Below are 14,792 nucleotides of genomic sequence, written 5' to 3' on the forward strand. Positions count from 1 at the left end.
TGTATGCTCACGAAACTTTTTCCAATACGTTTCAGGTGTTGGCTTAAAAAAATTCTAACAAACCATTCTTAGCAGCAGCATAATTAAAACAGTCAATGTCAGTCATTTTGGACAAAATAGTTACAGCTTTACCATGGAGTAAGGGGGTGAGGAACCGTACCCAGAGCCTTTGGTCAACAGCAAACTGTTTATATACCCTCTCAAACATATGAATGAAACTATCAAAATTATCCTCCTCTGTAAACTGCAGAAGAAATTTAATGACTTTTTGTGTTTCTGGGATCCGGTTACTCCCTTCCCCATTATCTGCATGACTGTGGCAAAGAGTCGGCATCTCCTTTTCATGCTGCCTCTGCCTTTCCTTCTCCTCAGCTTCCAGGCATAGCAGTTTCTCATTCTCCTCAGTCTGTAGACATCTCGGTCTCTTTGTTGCTTCTGCTTCTAAATGCCTGGCCTCCAACTCGAGTCTCTTTAGCGGCAGATGGATTTTTAAGTCTTGTGCTCAAAGGTTGAGCTGACCATTCCCTGAGTGTTGTACATCTCCACAGCCAGTCTGATCATCCTCTTTGTTGCTGTTTTCTGATGCAGCTGTGACCAAAGCTGCAATCATGTCTGCCTTAGTCAGGTTTCCATGCACCGGTCCCTTAGCCTGGCACATCTTGGCCAACTGGCTCCTTGACAGCTTGCCATACTCCTCTGTTGACATGCTTGCCTGCTCTTCCTGACTAAGCTAACAAAGAAATAAAACAATTGTGAGCTGAACTCTAAATATTCACTGTGTGGCTAATTTAGAGTACAAAAACACCTTTAGTGATCACTGTACACAAGCTACAGGAATTCACTATCCACACCACTACAAGCCAATTGCCAACCAATTTAATATGTGGTGTGGATATCCCACCACTGCCAAACAATTAATATGTGACGCCTGTGCACTGGCCCAGCAATCAAGGAGCCTCAGTTCTCATCACTAACACCAGTGAGGGGCGTCCACATTGGGAAGGATAACAAATGCACACACAGTAAAGTACAATTTCCCTTAAGAGCACATGGAGATCAGTCAGTCTGGTGCTGGATTCTCCCTTTCTCTCCAGATCCCCAGTAAGACTCCCCACTGGCACAGCTAGAGTGTCCAGATCTCAGCCTAGTAGTCAAGCTAAAACCTCCATCACTCTCTCTGTCCAACCAGTGCTTCATGTCCCTGCCCAAGTAGTTGACACACACACACTTTGAGATATGAGTTATATACAACCACACAGACACTCCTGGGGAAGGCTAGCACAGGTTCTCCAGCTAGGCCCCTTCTGCGCAGACTATACGGTAGTACCACTTGCCACCAACCACTAATATCAGCTACTAATAAGGCCCTTATCAAAGGGTGTCCAATTTATTACTGTGCAATGTTATTATCCAATTAGTAAGTGTGACCACAACTTTTTAAGGCTTACTGGAGTGGCTTGGACATTATCACTATAAACATGCAATGTACTTCAGAGCTTAAATTACCTCTACACAAAACAGCCACAGTTGAAAGGTTTAAAAATATTTAATAATAAAAACACAAGACAATACTTCATACTACCCAGTGCTAGCTGAGAGTTCAGACACAGGAAAATGCTCAAAAGAATGTAGAAAAGCTCTGACATCAATACAGAAAACAACTAGTCTAATCTTCCTATTTCCTAGCTATTTCTGAGAGAGACACTAAAGTCTAAGATCCTACTTGCATATAGAGCACAGTCAGAGTGCTGGTGAGTTGGATGTTCTCAAGACAAATGCAAAATGCTTGCTCTCTGTCTCTGAGAAAGTCCTTTAAATTGATAATAGATCCTGCTGACTCATTTTAGTGCTGCCCTCAGCCTTAACAATTCTCTTGTTCCCAGGCTGACAGAAACCCTACATTTACATTTCTTAGTAAGCTTGCACCTGGTCAGGAAGCAAGGCAATAAACAACATTATACATGTAAATTCTAACAATTAAATTTGGTCTCAAAGCAATAGGAAGAATTCCTTCATCCAGACATCTCTGCTCCGAGTTTTGAGATCAAACAATTATACAATGCTTGACTTGCTTTCCCTCCAGCAGAGTGCAGTGTGGTTACATTTTTGAAGTTCAACATCCAATACAATTTTCTTATTTAAGAGAACAAGCCTGTGACTTAGTGCTATCATTTATAAATATTAATATATCTACAAAAATTCTATCTAGCTAGGCTGGCAGCCTTCACATATCTTCACACCAGTAATCAAGGAGCCTCAGTCCTCACCACTGACATCTGCAGGGGGACTTTCACTGGGAAGATAACAGGTTCACACACACCCACACACACACACACACACACAGACACACATTCCGGAGAAAGGCTGGCACAGGTTTACTAGCAATGCCTCCTTCTGCCCAGAATCTAAAGTTATCACTGAAACCGGTCACCCCTTATCAGCTACTTTAGGGCTGTTAACAAAGGGTGTCCAATCTTGCTGTGTAATATTCATACTAATACAAATGGTAGTTTGACCCAAGAGCAAGGCTACACACAGTGTCGCCAAATAAATATGCAAGTACTTTCAAAACTTAAATATCTCTACACAGATTAGCCACAATGGAAAGTTTAAATGTATTTAATAAGAAATAATAAAAGAAGACAATACAAAATATATATTCATAGTGACATACGAGTTCAAAATCACAGGAAATATTTGAAATAACATTGCAGTACAGGGTCACACAAAGAAAAATAAAATCTAAACTAAGCTTTGCTATATTTGTGACTGTAAGAGAGTTACTATACACTTACAACTTAGAGTAAGGCAGATGTGGTGAGTGGTGGTTATTGTTGTTGTCAGGTCTAAACAGAATGCAGAATGCTCTGTCTCACTAGGAGGATTCCCAAAATAATATCTAAAATATTACTGCTGGGATAACTTGCAGAATGACATTATTTCTGGTCATGTGACATCTAGTCATGCAAACTCCCATTTCTGGCAGCTGGCAGTATTTAGCATCTACCTGTAAAAATACCCAGACAAGGGCTTTTGCTCAGATCTTTGGCAGGTGCTGAAAGTCCTAAACAATTGCATTCCTTCATGCTTCCAAAGTAGTAAATAGTTCACCCAAAGTACAATACAGAAAGCTTCCGAGTACAGACTTTGTGCCTCTCGCTGCATTGAAACTTCTTTATGGCCTAGCCTATAAAGTGATTTAATTTCAGATATTTTTCTAAAGTTTGCTGGACTGAGGTTAACCATCCAGTTTCCTCTGTTAACATATAAATTTAAACAGTTACAGTAGTGCATGTACATTTCTGTTCTTTTCCAGTAGGGCACACTGTGGATATATTTTAAGCACAAGCACTTCCTTTTTGACACAAACATCTGTACAAAGCAGTTTGACGTACACATGCCTTATAGTTCTAATACATTTGTAACATAAACAGCTTATATAAATTATTTTGATATTTACAAATGACATAATTATTTATAAAATTCCAGCTAGCTGTGTTGGCAGTACCTCCTTTTGTCACACCAGCCATCCTTATGTCATATTTGGTGGCATCCTGCCACCTTTGTGTACATTTGTGGCAGTTGTGCCACCAGTCCATCACCTTTTTAAACCATAATGGAAGTATGTCAAAACAATTACAGTTTGATATTGACTATAATGTGTATTGTACCAGTTCAGTTTCTTCACAATTACGAATGATATTGGTCACAAACAAAGTAAAACTAAGGAGTGGTGGAAGTACCAAGCCCCAGTGGATGCTGTTATTAATAGGTAGTGGACATAAAAAGGCAGTGTTGCAACTAACTGGCTGTATCATTCTTACAGTTTTTTTGTACCATTTAACAGTGCCTTTGAGAAAGATTATAGTTACTTAGGGTCGCAGCAAACACTACTTGGTCCACAGAAATGTGATCTTTGAGATGTCTAAAAATATTGTGGATGAGAACCTTAACATCAAGTAGGACAATAATCGCGTCTGTATTATCTTGTCGAAAGATGACCATATCAAACGGCGTAAACATAGAAAATGCCATACATCTAAACTATTCTTGTGGGGGGCTGCACCCCCATACCCCCGCTAATTTATATATACCACCTCCGAGATCACACTACAGTGAGGAAAGAGCAAATTTTCTCATCCTCACTGTACCATGATCCCGTAATAACACTTTCGATGTACGGCATTTACGACATTATTGCTGTTCGATATTTTCAACATGTGATAAGGTGAAGTAGACCCCAATAATCGGTGATGCTTTTAGGCAAGAAGCCATACTGTAATGTCTAAGTTGATTAGATGTTGAAGCAGTTGCAAATGAATTTATATATTCCTCCAGTGTCTCACTTATGTACTAAAAGTGGTACCTGAACTACTTTTTATGAGCAGCTGAAAAGTTCTCCCCATCCAGCGCTTTTCCTTTTCTGATTGATTTTCTCTTAGTTTGTCAATATATTTTCTTTAAGGAAAAAATCTTTGCTGGCATCCATTGCTAGCCAATGACTGAACATTGCCCAAACTGACAACTTGTACTATCTTTTTAACAGTTTTCATCCTTCGTCATACTTTGAGAGTTCCAATCAGTCTGCTGATCAATGTGCTGCTGTCTTGAAGAAGAAGGTTAAACTGTTAGAATTTTATTACAATTTGCAAAATTGTTAAATTTCATTATGATTTGCAACTGTGATACAAAATCCAAGCTGGGACATTGAGGCTTTGCAGACTGTGTGAGTGCTGTCATGAATACTTCATATTTACTGTTACAAAGATGCATCAACTTGTACTCTGTACTCTTTTATACATTGTGTAGCTGTCGTTTTCAATGTGTGCTCAGGTGGATATAAAAGATCCCATGGCACCTATTGAAAACAGCAGGATGAGTTCCCCAATGCCTTTGTTAAATTTCTTCTAGTAGTATAAATCACCTCAGGTCTCCCCTGAAAAGAGGCTACTAGCCTAGTAGGACTAATCTGTTAACAAAGAATAATAAAAAAATATATATATTTATGCACTGTAGGAAACTTGTTTTATTGTGACATGATACAAGTGTGTATTTACTGATTTGAATCTTGATTATGGTTAAGGTAATAAAATTTGAGTAGGGACATAACCTGTATAACTGTTTAATTACTGCAATTGTTTTTGGGTTTCTAATACTGTGATGTGAATGGACCCCATCCCTAAGTCAGTGTATGATTAAAGTTCATGACAGCAGTATTACTTCAGTTTTTGTTGTTTGCCAAGGCTGCTCTTCTCAGTACCTGCAGTGTACACAGAATTACCCTTTTTTCTGCAATTCATATGGGGTTAGATGTAATGGTAACATATTTAAGTATAAATGTAAGTTCTTCTTTTATTATCCCTGTTGCTCCTACTACTATTGGAACTGTCTGGGTATCTTTCTTCAGTATTGCTCTTGTTTCTACTTGCAAATCCTGGTATTTTATGACTTTGTCTCTCTCCGTACGTAAGACACTATAAGCACTGGGTGTAGCAGTTTTAATGATTCACACTGCTGTTGTCTTTTTTTTTTTCTTTCTTGGACTACTATATCTGTTTTTCATGTAACTACTTTTCTCAACTCTTGGTATTGAGACGTCTCATGTGATCCCGACATCATAACTTGATTCTTTGATTCGTGTTTCTAGTGCATCTTGGTTACTTCTGTATTGTAATGATTCCATAAACCCTAGTGTAACAGTCTTGACAAATTACCATGTCTTTTAGCATCTAGACTCTAAGCAATGAAGGTATCACACCTAGTAATGAGATGTACAAGTGTTTCCAGATCTGCGTCAAAGAACCTACATTTGTCTGTTTCTCCTGCTTTTACTATAGACTTTGTAAAATAACATGTATGAAGCTCACTATCTGGGTCGCCTTTTTTAACCTTTCACCTTTTAGTTTAAATTCATCTCTCCTTAACAATTACTAAGTCAAATATTTGTCAACATGCAGATATTCTGGGAGTTTTCTATACTCGCTGCTATATTTGTGGACTTTACGGTTGTCTTTCTTTGTCTTCTGGCCCTGTTCTTTATAGTCGGTCTTTCTTTCTTACTTTGGTACTTTCAGTGGCTGTTTGATTCTTGTCTACCTTTGGTTTGATTTTCATTCACAATTTCCAAAATGCTTCTGCTAAACTAAGCAAATATGTCCTCTTAAACTTCTTTTCATAGTTGCCCAAACTGTTTTGGTATGTCTGTTTCAGTGGTGTGGTAATCTGCGCAATTTGTTTTCAGTATTTTGAACATTTGTGATTGTGGACTCAGTCAAATGAATTTCAGTATTTTGAGCTTTCAGTCATGTGAAGTGGACCCGTTTATCAGCCTGAGCATGCGTAGACAGCTGAGGGAGCACATGCAGCTAGTGTAGGTCTAATGTTTGGGAATAGCTGAATGAAGTCTGGAAGATGGAAATGTTAGGGAAACATGGAAACTGTACATGTATAGAGGCAAAGTAAGTCATGTAGTGTACCTCAGCAAGAAAAAGGGGGTACAGAAAGGGGAAGCTCATTTGATTAGATAAACCACATTTTTAGAAGTGCATATTAAGGTACCCTTTACTTTGGAAACTTCATTTCTGTGCAGGTGTTAGTTCTAAGCAGTACAAATCATCTGTTGTGCTTTGCATCATATAAGTCTGCAGAGTTTTATGCCATTTTGAACTGTGCTCTCTTCTGGTCTGTGTGCTTCTCACAAGAAGATTCTTTAGGTTTGACGGTTGTTTAAATGGCACTACTGTGAATGCTTGAAAAAACATCATGTTCAAAGTGGGGGTGGATAAGAGTAAAGGGAATGTGGTGGCCTGTCTTGACTTTTAATCAGGACCACAAAATAACTGAAACTGCTGTGGTGTTAATAGTTGCATTTTTAAGTATCCATACAGTTTGGTCTGACATATTTTAATATTTATGGAGTGTGGCTGAAAAGTAAAGGTGACATTTGGGTACAGATGACACTGACATTGTTTTTCTGTTTTATTTTTTTTTTACTTTAACTGTAAATTAAACAAAATTTGGTTCTGGCGTAGTAGCATATCTCATGAGCCTTAAGGTTCCTCATCCTCAGTCACACTGGGTTAGCCAGCATGAGATGTGAGGGTTTGAATGGAGAAATAGTGTAGATGTTGACAGAAGACACAGAAAAAGAATGAGATGTTAAGACTGAAGCTGCACTGGGGTTTTTTTTGAGTTTTAGGTAAACTTTAACTGAGGAATGGAGTTCATTTTTCTGAGCATTAAAAAGCCCTAAGTGGTTTTGGGAAATTTAACCCGAGAATGAATTCTCCATGCAGTACCAATACCATTTGCCCAAATTTGTTTGCCACTGAGAGCTGTAGATATCTGGTGTTAATATTCTCACCACTTAACATTACACCCACTTTGCTTTTATGCATGCAATGCGCACACTTGGCTGTACCTTCATGGATCTTGCTGACTCAGTACATTCAAGCCCAGGAATCACTGAGATGTCCGGTAATCTGCAGGGTTCGTATCTCCACTCGCAGCAGGTGAGCAGTGCATTAGAGATTTGTCGTGATTTATCTTCCTTCTACTGAGCTCACTGCTGAGCTGTGTCTCATTGGCATCTTTGTGGCACTGTTACTGTTCTACACGTAGGATGGCCAATCTTATTAATTGCATGACACTTTTCTCTTTCAACACAGTTGCTTGAAACCAGACAATTGTTCTAAAGAAGTTAATCTACACCTTTGCTTTACATTGGAATTGCATACTATTATAATAGTTGTCATTCACTTCCTTACAGCTGGATAGAAAAATGAGTGGGAGAGACCTTCGCACATTTATTACTTCACACAGAGCCAGAGATCAAGGTATAGTGCATATACATTTTTTAAATGTGATTATACTTCCTTTAGAAATGATTTTTGCAGCTAATCAACAGTTATATGTCCGAGCTGAATTATAATATGTACAAAGGATGTAACTGGAAGGCACTTTGCTCTGTTTTTCTTCTCTTTTCTGATGGTCTATTTATGCCCTAATGAACTTCATTAGCAGAATCAGAGCAGCACTCATTTCCAGTTCCAGAAATGAAATGCTGGCAAGGATACAAGTTTAATGTGGAGGGGAAAAAAACAACAGTGCTGAAGTGCAAGCAGATGAAATGTAAGTGCTATGCTTGCTGGAGATGAGCTGTAAGCAAAGGCCTTGTAGCATTTTTTTGTATTAGATCAGATCTAGAAAGCATAACAGTGGAAAAAGATAAATGGAAAACATTTCAGAGTATAAAAGGTCTTTTAATAATAAATGTATCTGTATGGTGAACAGCTAACATGTCAGTAACCTCTAAATGCTTAACATCTCTAACATTACCTTCTTTTCTGGTAATATTTGTTTTTCAGTGATGACTGCTGTATGCATGATAAAGTAAATGCCTACTGAATATGATTTGCAGAACTTTTTGTTCTAACCTTTGATTATTTGGAAGTGTAGTAATATTCTAAGCTGTAATGAAATTAATTCAGGATGTGTATCTGCTGTATGAAATTTTGTTAAGTTTAGTTAAGAGCTTGAAAGCTTGGCTGGGATGAGGTTTAAATCCTTTATTTAGTAATGCTACTTCAAATGTGATTTTAATTAGTAAGTGTTAGAATTCACAATGTGGTGTTTGTAAAAAGCATCATGTCTTACATCGCTAGATTTCTGTAATTTTGAAATAAAACAGAAGATGACATGGTAATTAAAGTTCACTATTTTAAGGTTGTGATTATTTAGAAGTGTGAAAACAACCTTATCTTTGGAGAAATAAGTTAAAAACGTGCTAGCTGGATTTTGAATCCCATTTCTCTCACTTAATAGTTCTTCCCATAGAATTTTTCTGCTTTTATATATTGTAGTCTGACATTAGTTCCTGATGTTGTACTTTAAGTCTAAAACTCAAACACAGTCACTTACACCCAGCAACATACTCTCGTTCACGCTTTTGCTGAGAGGGGAAAAAATAAGCAATCAGCTCACTTAACAGGTGATGATGGAGGGACAGTATAGGAAGGTAAGTAGAATATCACTAGGTCAACTCCGAATACTGGGTAATGGGACTGTGGAAGGTACAAGGGAGAGGGTTCAGTGCTCATATAATTATCAGGAAGAACAGGCATTGGGGCTTTTAGGGAGCTAAACACCTTCATGCATTTTTATTTGTAAATATAATTTATTAGCAATGATATGTCACAAAAATATAGAGCACATACTATCTTCAATACACATTTCTGCATTTAAAATGTATATCGGCAGTTATATAGCACTTCTCAAGAAAATCTCCAGCTGTCACCCTGCTACCACATTTATTTATTTTGAATTTGTAAGTGGGATAAAACACAAATCTTTAATTGATGGTATTGTATCATGTAGCATTTTTAGTGTTGGCTTATACTGCTTAGGTCATGTACTCCTAAATCAGAGACTAACTGGTATAGTTGCTAATTTTAAGATATTTACGTCTTACTCCCCTGCTGCCAGAATAAACACGTGTATCTTGTTGGAAACAATAGTTTTAATTTCCTCCTCTATACCACCTCACATATTTTTTCAGTAATAACATAATCTTTTTAGAATCTTTACATGTTTCTGAAGAATGTTATATTCCTCTTCACTTCCTGACAATTTTCCCATAATGTGATGCTCACTTTTAACAGATGCTTTCATCAAACATCATTGTAACCCCCTATCAACATGGAGGCATAATTGCTTGGCATATTGCCCATAGATAATATATTGCTACAAACACTTCTATATCTCCTCTTGTCACTCGGTCTCCTACAAATACTATTACTCAAGAACATTTTAAGCCTTTTCATTTTAATATGTGTATAACCTGTTTTATGATACTCTTTTTCTAAGAAGTAGGGAACAAATCCAGTATAATTCATTGTCTTTGCATATTGTATCAGGCCCCTTTCATTCTTATTACATTCTGTCGTATTATATTACCAGCATGTCATAACCTTTTAATTGTAAAACTGCTCCACCGAGGTCACCTGTTAGAAAGGTAATAAATGTGTCAGGCATTATCCATACACTTGTCAGTTAGAAAAACCCTCAACATAAAATGATCTGATTTTGTGGCGTCTTTCAGTTTTTAACTTGACTTTATGGCACATCAGCACAACTGGCTTTAGCATCCTTCTGTAGTACTACAAGTCTATACCTTCTACTTTCAAGTAATCACTCAGACCTTTTATCCATGTTCCCGTTTGAAGGCCAGAGAGTATACATTTTGTTCTATTTCTTTTCAGTAGACTGCTCGTGACATAGTTTGGGAATTGTACTCATTATTATTCTTACAGAAATCCGTTTCAGTTTGATTTATTCATGTATGCAATGATACTGTTATCATAAAGTGCATTCACTTCACTTCCATAATAGCATCCTTCATTTCATGAAAATCTGTCTGACTCTGCAAGTAACATTCCTTCAGTCCTGCTTATTTCATCTTTAAATTTAAAATATATTCTCTTGAAAATATACATTATTAATACAGTATTGTTATATGTTTACTAAAGTAACATTAATTTCACATGGGATGCATCTATCATAATACATTTTTTTAAAACTCTTTGGCCCAGCTGCCTTTCAGTCATCAGCCTTCTCCATTCCAGTCAGCCCATTTTCTCCCCATCACTAAACCTCTCCTTAAGGGTCTGTATGACTCTGGGTTTGTCCTACTCCCCTTTCCCTTAAGTCTATTTTCATGCTGTGGAAAAATAATGGAGAAGGTAATATTGGATAGGTTATTGTCGAAACTGGAAAGGTTGGGACTTCAAACCGTATGCAGATGTTGAAATTAGATCTATTACTCCCTATAACATGATGTTCTACAACAATATAATAGCTATGAATGAAAGATTGTGCTGTGATGTAATTTATATAGATTAAACTTCAGCATTTGATAGGGTCATACACAAAACACTGATCAATAAATTAGAACAACTAGGTATTGATGTCCTCTTGATAAGATGGATAGTTGCATGGCTTACAAATAGGACATGGCAAGTATCATAAAGCAATCGGACAGGTGAAATTCTTGGTTACAGTCAGGGTGTCCCACAGGGCTCTGTCCTTGGCCAATACTTGTTTAGATTGCATCTTTCAGACCTATCTTTTTTCATCTGACGTATACTACAGTCTGTTTGCAAATTACTTGAAATTGGGTAAACCGATTGCATATGTTACAGATAGGGTGTTTCGGCAAAATAACTTGACTAATTTGACCATTATTTTGGGTACAGGAGAATAATATGGTGATAAATACATCAGAAGCTAAGCTTATGAGATTTGAGAGAGATAAATTGAAAGGTGACTATTTAATAATACAGCAGACAGTAATTGAAAATTTTCATTTAAGAATCTGGGTATATGGGTAGATCCAGCTTTGAGTTTTTCAAATCCTATCAATCAGTTGGTTAATGATAGTTATAGAACTATAGGTTATATGAAAAGATTTATAAAGTCTATGATATCAGAAATGATGTCCTTGTTTATTAATTACAGAAAGGCACAAACTTGAGTATGGAATTACAATATGGAAACCTTATAAGAAAACAAGCATGAGTAAACTGGAACGAGTATAGTGGAAATATACCAAGGGCATCTATGGTGGTGGAAAGTTGTTATCAATGACTAAAATATCTAAACTTGTACAATGTCTCTTACAGATATTTAAGAGGAGATCTTATTCAGCTGTATAGAGCATTTAGAAACAACTACCTCTGGGAATGTTTTGGGTTATCAAAAAGTAGCAGAGAATCATCAGACAACATATGTAGAAGATTCTATAGGAATGAGAAGTGTCCTAATTGGCTTTCTCCGAGAGCAGCTGATGCATGGAGCAGACTACCAAATTACATTAAAGCAAGCATTAGTTTAGATATTTTTAAGAACAGCCTTGACACTTACAATGGAAGCAACTGTTTTGGTATATTGGCATGTTAGAAGGGCATTAATGCCCACACTTGAAATATTTGTGAGTATGTATGTATGTATGTATGTATGTATGTATCACTGTTACGAGGGTTAGCCAGGAGGGGCAAACATCCTGACAGCCATCAGGGACAGTTCTAGATGTTCTGTTTTGTGCCCTGCCTGATTCCCACATGTACCTGGTGAAGCTCCAGAGAGGGTGCACTATGGGCTGATGGCAGGGCACATCCCCTCACTTAAAGGGCGTTCCCTCCAAATTGCCCTAACTCTCTTCTCAAAATGGATGCAGTGGTCCATTTGGTCTCCACCTGGGACACTGCACTGCTCAATGTGCCTCTGAGTGCTTGCAACCTTCCCCAACCTCTGGGATAGGTGAGTGGACAACACATCATCACTCCTTCCCTTCTCTGGATGGCTCTTCCAGTACTGATGCTAATTGAACCCTGATCAGCTGGGTTCAATCAGTGCCCCATCCCTTTGCACCAATGAGCCAGGCTTGATGACAACATTGTAAAAGAGTTTCATCTTTTTTGTAATATTAATTCCATCATATTTAATATTTCATTGGTAGAACCCCCAATTGATGTTTACTTCTTAAATATTCCACTACATGGGCTTCATACAATATAACGGAGAAACAAGAAAGGAGATAACTTCAGAGCAAAATACCACAAAACAACACTTTTTTATTGTAAACATCAAGTGCTTTTGTCCATTGGTTTAATGGACTTCATCAGAAGAAATGATGAACAGTGCACACAGTTTAAATACCTAGATAAACCCTTTCCCCCAATTAATAAAACACTTGAGGAATTAAAATGGCAACCATGGTTATCGGGGTTGTTAAGCCAGACATAGAGGATGTTTGTGTGATATTTGTGCTCAGTGCCAATACATCCTTGAGGATTCCACCTATTTTCTGGAGTGTAATGGTGAAATTAAATTGCGCCATAGATTCCACTGTAGTAGTAAAGGAGTAGTCTACGTGGCCCAATGTGGATTTTGCACAGCATTTTATATTGGTAAGACCAACTGTACCATCAGAAAAAGAATTTACCAACACCTATATGATTTTAAGAATAAAGATGATAGGAATGCTTTGTTTAAGCATCTGAAGCGGAATCCTACACATAAATTTAAGTTTATGGTAATAGACCAAGTGGAAGTGGACTTGGGACAATGGATGAAGGTCCGAGTGATGATTATTTAGAGTTTTTAGAGCTTACTGACAGTTGAGAGCTACTGTCATAGTAAGCCCTGGCCTTAAGAACATTTTGATTAGTAGTGCTTTAAAATTTAAAAGCTGCACACTTTTTACTTTGCATGCAGAAGCGTAGAAGGTTTTATAGTGTTGTGGGAAGTAAATTAGCTTAACAGCACTATTACATTAATTTATTATTATTTTTTAAGTGTTGGAAGAGGATTCTAACCAAGATCATCTTCGGTATTTAAATGCTATATCTTTGTTTTTTTTATATATATATATATATATATATATATATATATATATATATATATAATTTTTGGAATTGAGTTGCTGCTATGATGGGTATGCTTTTTTATGAAGGAACCATGGTTACTATTTTAATTGCTCAAGTGTTTTATTTATTGGGGGGAAGAGTTTAGGTAGGTATTTAAACTGTGTGCACTGTTCGTTATTTGTTCTGATGAAGTCCATCAAACCAATGAAAGAAAGTGCTTAACATTTACAATAAAAAGTGTTTTTTTGCAGTATTTTGCTCTGAAGTCTTCTCCTTTCTTTATTTGGTTTGTCCTCATGAAGATATTTTTATTGATGCTTCATACAATATATAAAAAAAAAAATTGAATAATAAAAAAAAAAAATCTGACCTGTATCATTAGGCAGAGAACAGTAGCATTCATAATAAAATACAATTGTGATAATACTCTGTAAAATCTCCATGATCTAGCTTATTTTTCTAGTATTTATTAATAAGCATCCTTTGTATTACCCACCATAGCTAGTATTCATTTTATTTATTTTACAGTTTGTTTATTGGGAAGGTGAGCTTGTCTACTAACCCTTTTCATTTACAACCAGGGTACAAATTAGCATAATAGAAAGCAAGAAGAAACAATTTTGTAGAAATGACACTTAGAATAATATGTGTAAGTTACAATTAAAGGCACACCATGGTACTTTTGCTGAGGTATTATAATTGGAGTGCATGGAGGAATTGCCGAAAGGGAAATGAATGCAACCATAGAAATGCAGTGTGATTACAGTATAGTAGAGATATTACTTTAGCGAATGTTCAGTGTATATGCCAGATGTATGCCATAATAAGAACACAATAGAATACAATATACAAATAATCTAGCCAGGATAATGCAGTAACATACATAAATCAGGTTCTTACCTGTTCTGAACTCTTTAACCTTGTCTATGATATAAATAGCAACTGCTGGACAGACAGACATGTATCCCAGGGACTATCCCTTCCCTGGAACAGGCTCCTTATCCATGGGAACCAGAGATGTTATTCATATTGATCACTGCTGCAGTAGCCTTAGCTATGTGGGTTATATCCTGCCAAGAATATAACAGCCAGACAACTTCCAAAGCTTCAGGGCACTTTCCATACACCCAAACTGTCAAGCAGCTCGAAATCAGCTGACCAAAGTTAAGTTTGGGGTGTAAAACCCTTCAGAGCTTTACTGCTGCCAAAGAGTGTGCTCCTCTAAGACTTTTGAGGATCAACGGTCGGCTTGTGCTTTTCTTTGCAGGGCAGATAATTTCCCTTTTAAGTAAAAAAAAAAAAAACAAAAAACAAAAAAAACTCCATTTTCTTATATTTACTGATGTTTTATTACTTTCCTCTTCAGGA

The 14,792-nt window shown here is 36.9% G+C and overlaps 1 protein-coding gene across 1 annotated transcript in view; it reads left to right on the forward strand.

Annotated features, from left to right (window-relative positions):
* CCDC148 (coiled-coil domain containing 148) overlaps window positions 1–14,792 on the forward strand; it is a 2,032,828-nt gene that overhangs the window by 20,172 nt on the left and 1,997,864 nt on the right. The window contains exon 2 of the mRNA XM_044073632.1: window positions 7,769–7,835. Coding sequence (XP_043929567.1) covers window positions 7,781–7,835 — 55 coding nt within the window. The 5' untranslated portion in view covers window positions 7,769–7,780. The remainder of the gene's footprint in view (window positions 1–7,768; window positions 7,836–14,792) is intronic.

Source organism: Protopterus annectens, chromosome 6.part0, assembly GCF_019279795.1.
Source record: "Protopterus annectens isolate FY-2018-M chromosome 6.part0, PAN1.0, whole genome shotgun sequence".
Classification (NCBI taxonomy): Eukaryota; Metazoa; Chordata; order Ceratodontiformes; family Protopteridae; genus Protopterus; species Protopterus annectens.